This window comes from Mus musculus, chromosome 6 (genome assembly GCF_000001635.26).
Source record: "Mus musculus strain C57BL/6J chromosome 6, GRCm38.p6 C57BL/6J".
Lineage (NCBI taxonomy): Eukaryota > Metazoa > Chordata > Mammalia > Rodentia > Muridae > Mus > Mus musculus.
Window position 1 is genome coordinate 84,816,723 of NC_000072.6, and position 19,171 is coordinate 84,835,893.

General features: G+C 38.2%; 1 protein-coding gene across 5 annotated transcripts in view; it reads right to left on the reverse strand.

Moving 5' to 3' along the window:
* Exoc6b (exocyst complex component 6B) overlaps positions 1-19,171 on the reverse strand; it is a 451,773-nt gene that overhangs the window by 198,237 nt on the left and 234,365 nt on the right. For 3 of the 5 annotated variants that reach the window (XM_006506729.3, XM_006506728.3, NM_177077.2), the window contains one exon: positions 18,319-18,498. In XM_006506729.3, coding sequence (XP_006506792.1) covers positions 18,319-18,498 — 180 coding nt within the window. Of the gene's footprint in view, positions 1-19; positions 2,001-13,160; positions 13,321-18,318; positions 18,499-19,171 lie in introns of those variants that run through there. The other 2 variants (XM_017321822.2, XM_011241500.2) reach the window with 2 other exon arrangements.

The window sequence follows — 19,171 nt, forward strand, 5'->3', positions numbered from 1 at the left end:
ACCAGAGGTTCTTTTACCCTTGAGAAGAGTTTTTGCTATCCTAGGTTTTTTGTTTTTCCAGATAAATCTGCCGATTGTGTTGGCCTGATTTCTAAAAGTTTTTAAGACACTGTTATCTGGAGTCACATTAGAGTAAGAATTTGAAATATTCTTACAATAAAGAACTGATAATGCTTGTGGAGCTAGCTATGCTTACCCATTTCAAACCATACCACATAACACATAGGTATAGGAACATCACCCAGCACCAAATAAATACAGATACTCTTTAAATGTTAACAAGTGAAAACATAGATGAATAAATGTCTGAGGTAATGAAGTACAAAAGCTGCCTAGTTAGGGTCACTATTGTCATGATGAACACCATGACCAAAAGCAAGGGAGGGAGGAAAGGGTTTATTTATCTACACTTCCACATTATAGTCCACCATTAAATGAAGTTAGAGCGGGAACCTGAAGCTAGGAATTGATGCAGAAACTATGGTGAGGTGTTGCTTACTGGCTTGCTCTTGTTCTGCTTTCTTATACAATCTAGGATCACTAGCCCAAAGGTTGGCCCAGCCATTAGTCAGTAATTAAGAAAATGCCCTAAAGACTTGCCTACTGCTCAATCTTATGAAAACATTTTCTCTATTGCAGATTCCTCCTTTACAATGACTCTAGCTTGTGTCAAGCTGCAATAAAACTAGACAGCACAACTGACTCATTCACAACTTGACACAGAAACACATTACGGTTAAGCCACAACCTTTCCTTTCCTTTTCATCCCTCAAGATCACCCACTAATATTGATATAAATACAAAGTACGTTTAAAACTTTAAAAGTCCCGCAGTCTGGCAAATTCAAATATTTTAGAAGTTCAGTCTCCTTAAAAATTTTAAAGTTGCTTTTAAAATTTGAAGTCTTTCAACCATGGGCTCCTATAAAAATCAAAAATAAATTAAATAGTTTCTTATTTCAAGAGGGAAGAACAAGGGCACAGTCACAATCAAATTAAAGCAAAACCAAACTCCAACTGTGTAAATAACTCAGTATCCAATGTCTGGGATACCTTCAAGATCTAGGCCCCTCTAATCTGCCTGGGTCACTTTTCAGACTCCACCCTATACAACACCCTCACAGATTTTCTCCTAAGCTCAGTGTAGCTCCATTCCATGGCTTGTGCAGGTCTTATCATTCCTATGACAATCTTAGCATCTCTAAAATGCTCAGGATCCTTGATGAACTGGGCTGTACTTTCACCAATAGCCTCTCCTACACTCTCTTCAGGGACTGCAGCCCTGCCACATAGTGCCAAGACTCAGATACTCTCCATGGACCATTTCATGCCTTCAAAACCAGTGCCATCTGGGTAACTCTTATATGAACTATCCAGGTTCAGCTTTCAGCACAAGGTATGACCAGATCTGGAGCACTGCTCTGTGTGCTGGTTCTGAAAAAACAATTAACAGAATATTTCACCTCAATGATGCTGGTCTCTTCTTATTCACCACTAATTTCTCAGCTTTAATAAGCAAAACTGCCCCACAAAACAAAGGTTTCACTTTACTGGTTCTGGTACCTTGTTAACCATAGCTTCTTCTTCAGCTCCAGCTCATTAAAACCATACAGTCAACCATTCTTAACTAAAAATGCAATGAACTCAACAGTCTTTAAGTGACTCCTTGCCTCTGTAACTTTATAAGCCCTGGCTTCTATCTTTGCATTTCTCTTAATACTTTTATCTTCCAAGCGCCCACAAAACAGCTCACCAAGATTTTAATACTCAATGGTTTTTGTAGCCCAAAGCTCTAAAATCCTTCCACAATCCACCAAAAATATGGTCAGGTCTGTCACATCAAAAGTATCTCCCCACTTCTGATACCAACTGCTATCCTCCTTAGGGTTACAGTTGATATGATGAAATACCATGATCAAAAGTAAGTCAGGGATGAAAAATTTAAATTTGGCTTACACTTCCATATCGTAGTCTATTCCTGAAGAAAATCAGGGCAGGAACCTGGAGGCAGGATAATAATATCAACAAGTATTTGTAAGGCCATTGAAGCACTTCTTATGCTACCTATTTATCTAGGAAGCTAAATTTTCTCATGTATTCTAACCAAAACAGCATATGGCATCAGGGTGATTTTGATGCAGACATCAAAATTGCATACCAAAATATAAAATAATGCCAATATTCTCAAGAATTACTTTAGTTGCAAATATAGTTACTGCTTTTGAACAATACATTCATGTCACCATTTATATAAATATGCATTTTGATATTCTATTACTTTCATTGTCCCATAGGGTAAACATCAACAGTTGCCTTCAGAACAAGTAAGTCTCGGAGTTCTCAGTAATCTCTGAACCACATGAACAAGGAGTCTCAATTCTTAGGACAGCTAGGCTTACCTGAGGTTTTTTGGACAAAATAAATTAATTAACTCAGAGGTTTAAAACAATCTGGATGTACTATCTTACAGTTAGGGGTCAGAAGTCAAGATGAGTCCCATAGAACAATAGTCAATAGCTGTATTCCTTTCAAGGATTTTGTGGAGGGGAAAGGTACTTCTTTTCTTTTCTCTCCTTTTCTTCTCTCCTTTTTCTTTTTTCTCTTTCAGTTTCTAGGGGCTGCCAGCATTCCATGCATCATCACAGACCTCTACTCTACCTTGTACTTCCTCCTCTGAAATTCTACCTTCCTCTTATGAGGCCCTTCAGTCTAAGACTCTCTTAGGAGACCTCAATCCCACATCACTATAAAGGCTTGAAACATCTTCTTTCAGGCCTTTAAATTTTAGTGAAAAGCAATTTGCCTGCCATATAAAAAAAGATAATGGACTTTGCATCCACAGTAACCAGAAGGCCTCTTTTGAATCCCATTTCCACATACAATGCTTACATTATCATAAGCAATGTTTTATCCATCTATGCCTAAACCTGTTGTACCAACATGGACTTACTTTATAGATGCTGATAAATGAGAGGCTGGCACCTGGCAGAATCAAAAGATAGGTATTTTCCCCTCTTACTCAAATAATATATGATCAAAAAATATGGAATAAGAGAGACTTTAAAATCTATTACTTTTTAAAATGTGAATATGTAAATATTTAAATGCCAAGAATAAAAATATAAGCCAGGTTTTGTGGTACATTCTAGCAGAGGGAGATGGGTATCTTCAAGTTGAAGCCAGCTAGGACGACACAGTAAAACCTGGTCTCAAAACCAACATCACAACTGTTTGCCTTTTTATACTTTATGTTATAGAGATTTCCCAACTATAATACACCTTGAGAGGTTTTAACACATATAATCTGTTTATAAAATCTTGTTCTGTCTTTTTGATATCAGCTTAAAATATTTCTAAGGATTTAATGTCAAAGTCCTAAAAGTAGATTCACAAATGTATATATTTTGACTAATAGTGTTATAGAAATATAGACCCATGTGCATATACCTACATATTTAAGGATTTTAATTACTTAACTTTTATAAGTAATGTTGATATGACTGATCTGTCCTCAAATAATACCCAGACCCTAGAACCTCAGCACCACGAGGAACAGCCCAGGGTCTCCAGTCAGCGGTGATACTAAAGTGACTGAGCTTAACAGCATCAGTGGTATACTCAGGAGACCAGCTCACTGAAGCTGCTTCTCTGACACAAAGTTACAGCTGTAGGATTCCATTCCTTAAAACTCCACATTCCGTTGACTTTCTGCCTTATCTCATCACCAACGTCAGGATTATAGTATGCTTCCTATGTCATGTCAGAATTGTTTATGAATTATAAGACAAGAATATTATTTAAAAGTCAGTATCATTAGAGGCTAAAGACTATTGGCTGCACACTGCCAGAAACACAAAAAGTACTGCTGGTGACAAGCATTTTCTTGGGAGAAAAATGCTAAGTAATAGGCCAGTACACATAAGCCTCGGTGAAGAAACACAAACCTCTAAAGGACTTAGGTGATTAAACTTGTAAGCCCACTGTCACACTAACAAGGGGCTAACCTGTTGATCAATGTACTTGAGGTACTAAAGGTTAAAAGTGCAAAATGAAACATAGATCAATTTCCTGGTAGGATAGATATCTTGAGCAAATCTGTTATATATCTCCTTCAAAGAAAAGAAAATTCTTTTGACATTTGTTCTATACATGTAATTAATTTGAAGAAAAAATGTTATTGTATCTTGAAGGCTCTGAGGCCTGCTTGTCTCCCGAGGACCCTGGAACTTTCCCTATTTTGTTCCAGAGAAAGCCATAGGGAATGGATCCACTTAGACAATCATTACCAGATGAGAGACTTTCCACATAATGTGTCAAATAAGAGTTACAGCAGTTAGAAATGAGTACCTTGCTAACAAGTACCTCTCATGTACAGTATATAATATATGCATTATATTATACATATATTTATACATACACATGCATATATGTGTGTATGCATTATATACATTATATATACATATGTAATATACACATATGTATGTATATATACATACATATTTTCCTGTCCCATTGCCGGACTGAGTTCCTACTTTATAGTAGCATTGTAATTTAGTTTCAATCCTGAGAAATATTTGGGTCATACTGACTAATATATTTTGTACTAATATTAAAAATAAATGATGGCTCTGTTCAACACAGCCTAATGTTCTACATAGATAGCTGTGAGGTGGTACAGAGATAGGTATGAGGAGGTCCTTTATTGAAGACTTGGTATCTGGTATATTCTCAAATATAGATAGTCACTATTGTGCAAGATAAAAGAGTACTAGTTAAACCTGGGCAAGATCACTTTAGCCTTTAGTTTCTCCATTTGACATCCATTGTCCATGTATCAAACAGGTTGTTTTAAGAAGCCATATAAGATAATATAAGGTAAATAGAGTATAAATAACATAAAGTAATACCTGGGTGGAAGACATTTTACCAACAAAACAACCTATCATTTGAAAATAACATTTTTTGCTTGTGGAAACATGGGAAAATGACAAGAACTTCAGGTCTCTGAAGAAAGTAATTGAAGAAGATACCAGAAGATGTAAAGATTTCCAATGCTCATAGATCAATAATGTTAACATAGGAAAAATGGCCATCTTACCAAAAATAATATAAAGATTCAATGCAATTTCCATCAAAACTCCAACAAAATTCTTTACAAACCTTGAAAGTACAACTTTAAACTTCATATGTAAAAACAAACATCTAGGATAGATAAAACAGTCCTGAACAATAAAAGAATTTCTAGAGGTATCACCATCAAAACTGCATGGTATTGGTATAGAATTAGACAGGTTTATCAAAGGAATTGAGTCAAAGATCCAGAAATAAGTCTACATATCTATGGACACTTGGTTTTTGAAAAAGAAGCCAAAAGCATACAATGAAAAATAGAAATCATATTCAATAAATCTTACTGATTTAACTGGACATCTGCACATAGAAGAATAGAAATAGATCCATATTTATCATCCTGTACATAACTCAAACCTAAGTAGATCAAAGACCTAACATAAAACTAGATACACTACATATAAAGGGAGTGAAAGTGTGGAATGGCCTTGAATGCACTGACACAGGAGAAAATTTCCTGAACAGAACACTAGTGGGCCAGGCACTATGATCAACAATTAATGGGACCTCATTAAATTGAAAAGCTTCTGTAATGGACAGGACACTGTCAATAGGATAAAATGGAAGCCTGCAGAATGGGAAAGGCCTTCACCAACCCTACATCTGACAGAGGGCTAATATCTGAAACATATGAAGAACTCAAGAAGTTAGACACCAACAACCAAAATAACCCAATTAAAAACTGGAGTACAGAGCTAAACAGAGAATTCTAAACAGAGGAATATCTAGTAGGCCAGAAACACATAAAGAAATGATTTAATATCCTTAGTTATAAGGGAAATGCAAATCAAAACGACTCTGAGATTCTACCTTACACCCATTGGAATGGCTAAGATCAAAAACTCAAGAGACAGCATGTGTTGGCGAAGATGTAGAGCAAGGGGAACACTCCTCCACTAGTACAAGGAACAGGATCTTGCCCTGAGGTAGCCATGTCCTTTGGACTTAGCTCCATTTACAATTCCCATTGCTCCTTTTCTCTTTAAACTGTACATTTTGTATTTCTCTTTTTTCAGCTTGCTGCTTTACATTATAGATCTGTGTTAAGAGTAATTATTAATAACTACACAACACAGTCTGTATTATGCTGTCTTGAAATCTCCTGTGCCAAATATTTTATTTTTTTTTCTTTCTTTCTTTTTTATTTATTTTTACTTTTATTTTTATTAGATATTTTTTTAAATATTTTTTATTACATATTTTCCTCAATTACATTTCCAATGCTATCCCAAAAGTCCCCCATATCCTCCCCCCCACTTCCCTACCCACCCATTCCCATTTTTTTGGCCCTGGCGTTCCCCTGTACTGGGGCATATACAACTAGGCCATCTTTTGATACATATGCAGCTAGAGTCAAGAGCTCCGGGGTACTGGTTAGTTCATAATGTTGTTCCACCGATAGGGTTGCAGTTTAGCTCCTTGGATACTTTCTCTAGCTCCTCCATTGGGGGCCCTGTGATCCATCCAATAGCTGACTGTGAGCATCCACTTCTGTGTTTGCTAGGCCCCGGCATAGTCTCACAAGAGACAGCTACATCTGGGTCCTTTCGATAAAATCTTGCTAGTGTATGATATGGTGTCAGCGTTTGGAAGCTGATTATGGGGTGGATCCCTGTATATGGCAGTCTCTAGATGGTCCATCCTTTCGTCTCAGCTCCAAACTTTGTCTCTGTAACTCCTTCCATGGGTATTTTGTTCCCAATTCTAAGGAGGGGCATAGTGTCCACACTTCAGTCTTCATTCTTCTTGAGTTTCATGTGTGTAGCAAATTGTATCTTATATCTTGGGTATCCTAGGTTTTGGGCTAATATCCACTTATCAGTGAGTACATATTGTGTGAGTTCCTTTGTGAATGTGTTACCTCACTCAGGATGATGCCCTCCAGGTCCATCCATTTGGCTAGGAATTTCATAAATTCATTCTTTTTAATAGCTCAGTAGTACTCCATTGTGTAAATGTACCACATTTTCTGTATCCATTCCTCTGTTGAGGGGCATCTGGGTTCTTTCCAGCTTCTGACTATTATAAATAAGGCTGCTATGAACATAGTGGAGCATGTGTTCTTCTTACCGGTTGGGACATCTTTTGGATATATGTCCAGGAGATGTATTGCTGGATCCTCCAGTAGTACTATGTCCAATTTTCTGAGGAACCGCCAGACTGATTTCCAGAGTGGTTGTACAAGCTTGCAATCCCACCAACAATGGAGGAGTGTTCCTCTTTCTCCACATCCTCGCCAGCATCTTCTGTCACCTGAATTTTTTTCTTAGCCATTCTGACTGGTGTGAGGTGGAATCTCAGGGTTGTTTTGATTTGCATTTCCCTGTTGATTAAGGATGTTGAACATTTTTTCAGGTGCTTCTCTGCCATTCGGTATTCCTCAGGTGAGAATTCTTTGTTCAGCTCTGAGCCCCATTTTTTAATGGGGTTATTTGATTTTCTGAAGTCCACCTTCTTGAGTTCTTTATATATGTTGGATAATAGTCCCCTATCTGATTTAGAATAGGTAAAGATCCTTTCCCAATCTGTTGGTGGTCTTTTTGTCTTATTGACAGTGTCTTTTGCCTTGCAGAAGCTTTGGAGTTTCATGAGGTCCCATTTGTCAATTCTCGATCTTACAGCACAAGCCATTGCTGTTCTATTCAGGAATTTTTCCCCTGTGCCCATATCTTCAAGGCTCTTCCCCACTTTCTCCTCTATAAGTTTCAGTGTCTCTGGTTTTATGTGAAGTTCCTTGATCCACTTAGATTTGACCTTAGTACAAGGAGATAGGTATGGATCGATTCGCATTCTTCTACACGATAACAACCAGTTGTGCCAGCACCATTTGTTGAAAATGCTGTTTTTCTTCCACTGGATGGTTTTAGCTCCCTTGTCGAAGATCAAGTGACCATAGGTGTGTGGGTTCATTTCTGGGTATTCAATTCTATTCCATTGGTCTACTTGTCTGTCTCTATACCAGTACCATGCAGTTTTTATCACAATTGCTCTGTAGTAAAGCTTTTAGGTCAGGCATGGTGATTCCACCAAACACTTTAATCCAAAATACTTCAATTTAGCCTTTGGTGGTGGCATCATCATCATTTTGGGATAGGGTAAAATGCAGCAATACTCTTTGCCAAAATATCACAAGAATGGCCTCTCGGTGACTTACTAATATTCTTCTTCTCTTAAACCTTTAGGCTACTCAAGAGAGGAATGGATACAGAAAATGTGGTACATTTACACAATGGAGTACTACTCAGCTATTAAAAACAATGAATTTATGAAATTCTTTGGCAAAAGGATGTATCTGGAGGATATTATTCTGAGTGAAGTCACCCAATCACAAAAGAACTCATTTGATATGTACTTAATGATAAGTAGATATTAGCCCAGAAATGTAGAATACCCAACATACAATTTGCAAAAACACAAGAAAATCAAGAAGAAGGAAGACCAATGTGTGGATACTTCATTCCTCCTTAGAATAGTGAACAAAATATCCATGGAAGGAGTTACAGAGACAAAGTTTGGAGCTGAGATAAAAGGATGGACCATCCAGAGACTGCCCCACCCGGGGGTCCATCCCATAATCAGCCACCAAACCCAGACACTATAGCATATGCCTGCAAGACTTTCCTGAAAGGACACTGATATAGCTGTCTCTTGTGAGGCTATGCAGTGCCTGGCAAATACAGAAGTGGATGCTCACAGTCACCTATTAGATGGAACACAGGGCCCCCCAATGGAGGAGCTAGAGAAAGTACCCAAGGAGCTGAAGGGGTTTGCAACCCGATAGGAGGAACAACAATATCAACTAACCAGTACCCCCAGAGCTCTAGCTGCATATGTATCAGAAGATGGCCTAGTCGGCCATCATTGGGAAGAGAGGCCCCTTGATATTGCAAACTTTATATGCTCCAGTACAGGGGAATACCAGGGCCAGAAAGTGGGAGTGGGTGGGTAGGGGAGCAGGGCAGGAGGAGGGTATAGGGAACTTTGGGGAAAGCATTTGAAATGTAAATCAAGAAAAATCTAATAAAAAATTTAAAAAAAAAACCTTTAGGCTATCATAAGCTGCACTGCTCTAAGGACCACTGTCTTCCATGTCCCTACTAATATGCCTCATTAGGCTCCTCTGAAGATTCAACTGGTTTCCTAATCAAAAGTATCAAAGCCCAGATTCTCCTAATAAAAGGTATGGCCGGGCCTATCACAGTCATGTCCTGCTCACTGATATCAATTTCTGTGTAAGTCACTGTTCTATTGCTGTGAAGAGACATCATGACCACAGTAACTCTTATATAACAAAACAGTTAATTGAGCACTTGCTTACAGTTCCCAAGGTTAGGGCATTATCACCATGCTAGGGAGCATGGTGGCAGGCAGGCAGAGTACTGGAGCAGTAAATGAGAACTATATCCTAACTTGTAGGCCAAGAAAAGAGAAACTCTAAGCTTGGCATGGGATTTTGAAAACTCAAAGCCCACCCCCAGTGATGTACTCCAATAAGGCCATACTTCCTAATCCTACCCCATTCAAATATTGCAACCCCTGGTGACTAAGCATTCAAATGGCCTATTTTTATTCAAATGGCCATTTTTATTCAAACCACCAAAATATTGGTATAGAAAACATATATGCTTGCAGTAACAATGAAAAAAAAAGCTTGAAAAAAAGTTTAAAAAAGAATGGGAGGAATGTAGGGGAATGTTTGGGGGGAAGAAAGGAAAGAGAGAAAAATTATAGTTAAATTACAATCTTGTGGTGGTTTGAATATGCTTGGCCCAGGGAGTGGCACTATTAGGAGGTGTGACCTTCTTGGAGGAAGTGTGTCATTCTGAAAGTAGGTTTTGAGAGAGCTTCCTTCTAGTTGCCTAAGGATGCCAGTCTTTTGCCTGCCTTCTGATGTAGATGTAGAACTCACAGCTCCTCCATCACCAAGCATGTCTGGATGCTGCCATGTTCCCACTTTGATAATGGACTCAAGCTCTGAAGTTGTAAGTCAGACCCAATGAAATTCTGCGCCTTATAAGAGTTGCCATGGTCATGGTGTTTCTTCACATCAATGAAACCCTAACAAAGACTAAAGTTGGTACCAGGGACTCGGGTATTGCTGTGATAGGCCTGAACATGATTTTGGTTGGAGGAATGTGGAATTCAGAAAGCAGTGAAATGCTTTAAGTGGGGCTTAATGGGCCATCCTAGTAGGAATATGGAAGACAGTGGCGCCAAGGGTGAATTGAACTGTGTAAGTCTGCTGGCTGAAAGATTTTGGAGAAGAATTTTATTATGCGTTCTAAAGGCTGTTCTTATAATATTTTGAGGAAGAATGTGGCTGCTTTTTGTCCTTGTCTAAAGAGTATTCCTGTGGCAAAGGTAAAGAGATTTCAATTAATTGCATGAACAGAGAAAGTCTCAGAGAAGCCCAACATTTACTTTGTGCTCTGGTTTACTCTCATGAAGAAGATTCTGATGAAGTATATAGAGCTTAGAAAGGAAAAATACAAAATGTATGGTTCAAAGAATAAAGGGGCACCAGGAAATAGAGTGGAGCTGAATCCAATATTCTAGAAATAATCAGATTAAAGGAGTGATGACCTTGAACCAAGATCCCACCCTGCTAAGCTTATTGTTTATGCTTTTGTAGTTGAACAAGGGACTTGAATATTGTTTCCATTGGACTTTTGATGGGAAATGAACTACACTACAAAAATGAAGAGCACAATTGTCATATAGATCTTGAGGTTGTAATACACAAGCTTTTTATGTGGATCTTGAAGAATAGTGGCCATGAAAAGCTTAGGCCCACCTTTAATCCCCGGGCACAGAGGGAAGCAGATATCTGAATTCGAGGCCAGCCTGTTACAGACAAAATACAAGTTCCAAGTAGAGAAAAGCTAATCCAAGCATTTAGGAGACAAAGCCATACAGATCTCCAAGCTTAAGGTCGGTCTACAGAGCAAGTTTCAGGATAGCCAAACTTAGGCAGTGAATGAAATCCTTGAAAACAGAAAGCTGGTGAAGATGTAATAGAACAAGGGGTGCCATATTCCAGCCCCAGGAAGCAGCAGAACCCAGCAGCTTCAGCCACATGGTTACAGCTTCAGAGTCAAGAACAGAAGGGGTATAGCTGGATCTTGAGGTAGTACTACGCTGAATTTTCTGAGAAAATGCCTAATTGATTTCCAAAGTGGTCATACAAGTCTGCACTCCCACCAACAATGGAAGCATGTTCCCCATGCTCCACATCCTCATCAGCATGTGCTATTTCTGGAGTTTTTGATCTTAGCCATTCTGATTGATATATGATGAAACCTCACAGTTGATTTGCATTTTCCTGAGGACTAAGGACTTTGAACATTCCTTTTTTATTATTATTAAATATTTTCTTTATATACATTTCAAATGTTATCCCCTTTCCTGGTTTACCCATGAAAACCCCCATCCCCTCCTCTCTTCCCCTGCTCACCAAACCACTCACTCCTACTTTCTTGCCTTGGCATTCCCCTACACTGGGGCTTAAAGCCTTCACAGGACCAAGGGCCTCTCCACCCACTGATTACCAACTAGGCCATCCTCTGCTACATATGCAGTTGGAGCCATGAGTCCTACCATGTATATTCTTTGGATGGTGGTTTAGTCCCTGGGAGCTCTGGGGGTACTGGTTAGTTCATATTGTTGTTCCTCCTATGGGGCTGCAAACCCCTACAGCTCCTTGGGTACTTTCTCTAGATCCTTGATTGGAGACTCTGTGCTCTGTCCAATGGATGACTGTGAGAATCCACTTCTGTATTTGTCAGGCACTGGCAGAGCCTCTCAGGAGACAGCTATATCAGTCTCCTGTCAGCAATCTCTTGTTGGCTTCCACAATAGTGTCTGAATTTGGTTATTATATATGGGATGGATCCCCAGGTGGGGCAGTCTCTGGATGGTCATTCCTTCAGTCTCTGCTCCACACTTTTTCTCTGTAACTCCTTCCATGGGTATTTTGTTCCCTCTTCTAAGAAGGATCTTAGTATGTACACTTTGGTTTTCCTTCTTCTTGAATTTCATGTGGTTTGTTAATTGTTACAATTCAGATACAAAGAACATTTCTTTAATTGCTCCTTGGCCATTCAAGATTCCTTTCTTGAGAACTCTCCATTCAACTCTAACTCATTTGTAAATTTGGGTTATTTGGATTGTTGGTCTCTAATTTCTTGAGTTCTTTTTAAACTTTGGATATTAGCGTTTTGTCAGGTTGGTGATGATACTTTTCCAATCTGTGGTCAACCAATTTGTCATACTGACAGTGTCCATTGCCTTACAAAAGCTTTGCAGTTTCATGAGATCCCATTTATCTATTGTGGATCTTAGAGCCTGAGCCGTTGGTGTTTTGTTCAGGAACTTGTCTCCTGTACCAATATGTTCAAGGACATTTCTCATTTTTTCTTCTATGAGATTTAGTGTATCTGGTTTCATGTTGAGATCCTTGATTCTCCTGGACTTGAGTTTTGTACAGGGTGATAAATATGGATCTCCTGGGCATATACCCAAAAGATGCACCAACATCTCACAAAGACACTTGTTCAACTATGTTCATAGCAGTCCCTCAACTGAAGAATGGATAAAGAAAATGTGGTACATCTATGATTACATCAATGGAATAGGAGTCAGCTATTAAAAACCAAGACATCATGAAATTTTCAGGCAAATTGATGGAACTTAAGAATATCATCCTAAAGTAATCCAGTCCCAAAGGTACATGATAATAGGTAAATACTATGACCTGGAAAACACTATGATGGTCATTCAGAATATCTCATGAAAACTGGCAAGGTACATTGGTCACGAAGACTTCAAGAAAAAAAAATCTAGTAATAGTTATGATATGTGTAGGCACAGCCTTAAACATCTCAAAAATTCATATAATGCATTTTTGAGTATATATGAGTATAATTAGTCACACTGTGTGTTACCCAACTGCACACACATACACACACACCTCTCAAAGACATTATCTTATAATGCAGCTAGTATAAAAATGTCACACTGAAGCTTATTATATGAGTTAATATATGCAGATTAGAAGCAATCTTTATTTATTTATTTATTTTAGACAAGACAGATATATGATATTTATGGTCACAATCCTGAGGGTTTAGGATATTTTTAAATCCTATCCTACCTTGATTCTGGACAATACATGGTAAAATGAAGCAGTAACCTGAAATTTACAATCAGATCAACACACAATGAGATGGTACACAACGTTTACAAAAACCTTTCTTAGAATTGACAATAAGGGGGTAACTTACGAACAATCATGATATCAGTGCTAAAATAATGCATTTTGGGTTAAACGACTGTCCTGGAAGTTACAATAAACCTAGTGCAGCATGATGAGCAGCTACGGGAGCTGGTGTCAGGGCGCGGCTCACTGTGCCACACAGTACCTGGCAGAGCACCTGGAGAACTGCTTTCCAGGCAGGGGATGAGTGTGAGCAGTACTTATATAGCAGAGCAATCCTTGCACATCTTCAAAGACCTTTGACTCTGCACCTCTTCCTTATGGAAGATCCACTGTACAATCCACTCACATCCATCACCACACAAAGCCAAAGGAACAAAGAATATAAAGTACACTTTAAAAAATCTATTTTCAATAAAGTGCTATTTTTTATATTTAATTCTATTTGTAATTCATTTTTAATAAAGTGTTAAATAAATATAAAATTACCTCTAAAAGACAGAAAATTCTGGAGATAAATGTATTTCTAAGTATTACCTACCTACAGCACCAACATTAAAAGGACATCAAATGACTTGCATAGGGGAAAAATTCCTGAATAGAACAGCAATGGCTTGTGCTGTAAGATCGAGAATTGACAAATGGGACCTAATGAAACTCCAAAGCTTCTGCAAGGCAAAAGATACTGTCAATAAGACAAAAAGACCACCAACAGATTGGGAAAGGATCTTTACCTATCCTAAATCAGATAGGGGACTAATATCCAATATATATAAAGAACTGAAGAGGGTGGACTCCAGAAAATCAAATAACCCCATTAAAAAATGGGGCTCAGAATTGAACAAAGAATTCTCACCTGAGGAATACCGAATGGCAGAGAAACACCTGAAAAAATGTTCAACATCCTTAATCAACAGGGAAATGCAAATCAAAACAACCCTGAGATTCTACCTCACACCAGTCAGAATGGCTAAGAAAAAAATTCAGGTGACAGAAGATGCTGGCGAGGATGTGGAGAAAGAGAAACACTCCTCCATTGTTGGTGGGATTGCAAGCTTGTACAACCACTCTGGAAATCAGTCTGGCGGTTCCTCAGAAAATTGGACATAGTACTACTGGAGGATCCAGCAATAGCTCTTCTGGGCATATATCCAAAAGATGTGCCAACCAGTAAGAAGGACACATGCTCCACTATGTTCATAGCAGCCTTATTTATAATAGTCAGAAGCTGGAAAGAACCCAGATGCCCCTCAACAGAGGAATGGATACAGAAAATGTGGTACATTTACACAATGGAGTACTACTCAGCTATTAAAATGAATGAATTTATGAAATTCCTAGGCAAATGGATGGACCTGGAGGGCATCATCCTGAGTGAGGTAACCCAATCACAAAGGAACTCACACAATATCACTGATAAGTGGATATTAGCCCAAAACTTAGGATACCCAAGATATAAGATACAATTTGCCAAATGCATGAAACTCTAGAAGAATGAAGACCAAAGTGTGGACACTGTGCCCCTTCTTAGAAATAGGAACAAAACACCCATGGAAGGAGTTACAGAGACAAAGTTTGGAGCTGTGACAAAAGGATGGACCATCTAGAGACTGCCATATCCAGGGATCCACCCCATAATCAGCTTCCAAACGATGACACCATTGCATACACTAGCAAGATTTTGTTGAAAGGACCCAGATATAGCTGTCTCTTGTGAGACTATGCCGGGGCCTAGCAAACACAGAAGTGGATGCTCACAGTCAGCTATTGGATGGATCACAGGGCCCCCAATGGAGGAGCTAGAGAAAGTACCCAAGGAGCTAAAGGGACCTTCAACCCTATAGATGGAACAACATTATGAACTAACCAGTACCCCGGAGCTCTTGACTCTAGCTACATATGTATCAAAAGATGGCCTAGTCAGCCATCACTGGAAAGAGAGGCCCATTGGACACATAAACTTTATATGCCCCAGTACAGGGGAACGCCAGGGCCAAAAAAATGGGAATGGGTGGGTAGGGAAGTGGGGGGGAGGGTATGGGGGACTTTTGGGATAGCATTGGAAATGTAATTGAGGAAAATATGTAATAAATTAAAAAAAAGAATTTTGGATCTAGTAGGTAAAGACAATACTTAATTTTTACATTTTTAGTAAATAGTGTCTAATTTTGCTTTAGTGTTGATTTTAGAATTACTTAATTAATACATTTTCTTATGAAATTCACCTGGCATTCATACTAATTTGATTAGTCTTGAAAAGGTTCTCAAAACTTCAAAATATTCCCATCCTGGTATACTTGTATGCTACTCTATGAGGGGTTCTTCACATTATCTCTACTAACTATTTAATAAGTGTACATAGAAAGAAATGTCTGCCTCTCACAATTTACTCAGATATGTTACAGCAGTATAAAAATAATGAGGAAACATGTCCAATTACTACAATTATAATTTGTTCTTAGGAAACTTTACTTATTTAATAAAACTTTTTAAATAAATAAATGATGATAATAAGAATTTGTAACCTGATGTTAATATAAATTCAGGTGTTTAGTATAACCCTGTTAAATTTATAGTACCTGCTAAATTTTAAATAAGTATGTTTAATCCTATTATTAAAACAGTATTTTACTTATATTTTACTGAATTTTGTTTTTAAATCAGGAATGGAGAGTGTATGTTATATAATGTCTTTATAAAATACTCCAAGATAGTTTTCTTTCATTTACAGCTATTGAGAAGGTCAAATATTAAGAGATTTTTTTTTTTAAAATCTGGAACCATCCTTGCATTTCTATAATAAATCCTATATAGTACTCACTAGGTTTCTTTCTTACAACACTTATAATTGACTTTCAATTGTCATCAATTTTTACCCATAATTGTGAGCTGGCTTTGTATTTTTTAAAGATTTACTTATTTATATGCTATGTTTACAAGTGCTTTGCCTGCATGCATGTAAGTGCATTACATGTGTTCCTAGGGCACAGAAGCCAGAAGCTAGCACAGATGGTTGTAAAGCAACATGTGGGCACTAGGAAGCAAACCCAGGTGCTCTGCAGGGGCAGCGCGTGCTCTGAGCCACCTCCCAGCTCTCCAGTGCTGGTGTATTTGGCTTGTTTGTGTTACTGTGGTAGCTTTGCCTTGTCTTGTTATTAGAGCGAAGTGTGATAAAACAGTATAATTTTCTGCAACTCAATCCTCCTACTAAGCACAACTAGAAGTAAAAACCACAGGTTTTTTTTTTTTTCTTTAAAGATATCAGAAGACTATGAACAAAGACAACTAAAAGGAGTAAAATTATAGAAAAGGCAGAACCTTTTAAAAGTCATCTGAGGGTCACCAGCTGTCCTTGGCAGCGCTGGCCAAACCCCAGCATAGGCAATAAAGAGAGAACCAGAATCAGGTCTCGGGGTCCAAGGAAGAGGATAGTTATTACAGAGCTAAGACAATTTTTCTTTATTTCAAAGGGCTAGAGTGTTAAAATTAGAGATCTGAGAACCAAGCTTTCCATTACAGCATCTGTTGAATTCTAAAGCTTAGCCACTCAGGAAAATAAAGGTTTATGCCAAACCTTTGAAAGACAGAGTGAGGTTTCTCCAAAGTCTCACAGTGGCTCAGACATAGAGACTCAGCAGAGGACAAATGTGTATGAATCTCTCGTAGGCTGCTTTTTAAATCCATTTGAGTTAGGGTATGAAAACAACACAGACCAGGTAGTTTCCCAATAGCAAGAATGGCATGACCAGGAAGCTCATGAACAACAGAATGTTATCTCTGCCAGTAATGGAACCTGGGAAATACAAGATGCCGTTGATAACAGGTTTGGTGTTGGTCAGGGGCTCATTTGCAACTTTGGAATAGATGTACTCCTGAGGCATTTTATTATGGCAGAAGAAACAGAAAGATCTCTAGATTTATTCATGAAAGCCCCTGCCCAAGGCCATCACCTTCAGGGGCCATTTCCTGCCATCACAGGGGTAATTAGGTCCAACATAAGAATTCGAGGTATATACAAACACTCAGAAGATAGGACAAGCTAAAAGGCTGGGGAGTGTTACACAGACACCTACAGCTTACAGGCCGATTTTTTTGGTTTTTGTTGTAGATTTTAAGTTTTTTTTTTTTTTTTTTTTTTTAAATCAGCCTACTGCTAACACTGCTTCTCTATCTATCTGAAGAAGGTAGAAGACTAAAAGGCAGAAATTTCTACAGTTATCTTTGGTGCTGAAGACAATGATAGGCCTACTCTAATCAATGTCCTATGGTATCTTAACTAGCAACAGGGATGATTAAAAGTACTTAACAATTACAACCTAATCACCTATGACTAAGGATTAGCCCAAATACAACTGATCACCCCACATACTTACTCATTAAGATAAAGAGCGAATATAACTAGAAAGAAGGATTTCATTAGACATCAGAATCTATGCAGTTTAAATACAATGTCTAACAAACAAAAATACTAGAAAGAAACATGAACATTTCACTAAAAAATCAAATCCATCAATAGGTACATAAATAATAAGTTAAATAGACATAACCTGAAATAATTGTGACTAATATAATCAAGAAAACAACTACAAACTAGATAAAAAGATAGGAAGGTTGATCAAAGAATTTCAACTCATAAAAAAAATCAAAAGATGTTCTAAAACTAAAAGAAACAGACTTTAAATGTTAACTGGCAAGTCTCTTTATACTCTTTACAAGGTATCTGTCATGGCCAATACTAATGACTTTGAACTTTGAAGGAAGACCTAAGACTATAGACAAACTGCAGAAATCTTTGAAAACAAATGATATGGGAGGCCTCAAAATCCATGTAGGGATTTATATAGCCAGCAGGTGCTTTTTGGACATTAAAGAGGTTGCTGGCAACTTAAATCAGAAATGAGAACTTTAGTAAAGCTATAGTGTAAGGCATGGATTTCCTACTTTGAAGGGAAGAATAGAAGAACTATCACTTACAGGAAGGTGTGTGAACACAGCAAAGGTGCTCCGGAGGAAGGCAATGAGGTCTACCAGGTAATCACTGGCTTTGTTGTCTAGGTCTCCAGTCATCCAGTCGTAGTCAGCCAGCTGCAGAAACTGGTCAATCTTCTGATTTAGGTTTGTATATATCTCTTCTTCAGCTGCATGTCTAGCATCCTGGGAAATGATATTTAAATTTAAAAACACATTGATATGGCTGGGGTGAAAAAGGCAAACACGTATGTCATAGAGCCACCACACATCTATGCCCACTTAGGAACACAGCTCTGACTGTTGAATGGCATCAGCTTCCAGGATCACTTCTCTTTTACAAAGCACAAAGGAACCTTTCCTAATCAATTTTTTAAAATGTGATCACTGTCTCCCTCCATCTTTTGAGGGGAAGGTTGAATGATCTTCAGGAAAAGCTATTGCTATTCTTTTTCTTTACCAAATAAGGAAAATCTATTCACACACACACACACACACACACACACACACACACACACACACCCTGTAGCCTATTTCCTTTTATTTTCTCATTTCTATTAAAAAGTAAATTGACTCTAAGAATCTGATTCCCTTTTGACTCTCTGTGTGACTCCAAAAGGCTCCTTTCTACATTCCCAAGCTTCCTACATCCTCCAGTTCCTTCAGCTGCTGGTAAATATGCCCACCTTATAGCTTAATAAGCTCTCACTGGTGACTGCCAAGCCCTATGCTGTCTCCATCATAAGGCTTGCTCAAGGCTAATACACTTGTGCCATAAGATATGTTATGTACAGCACAATCCTAAAAAGGATGTCAAAACGCACTAAACACTTCCTAGGTCACATGTATTTGTGTTGCC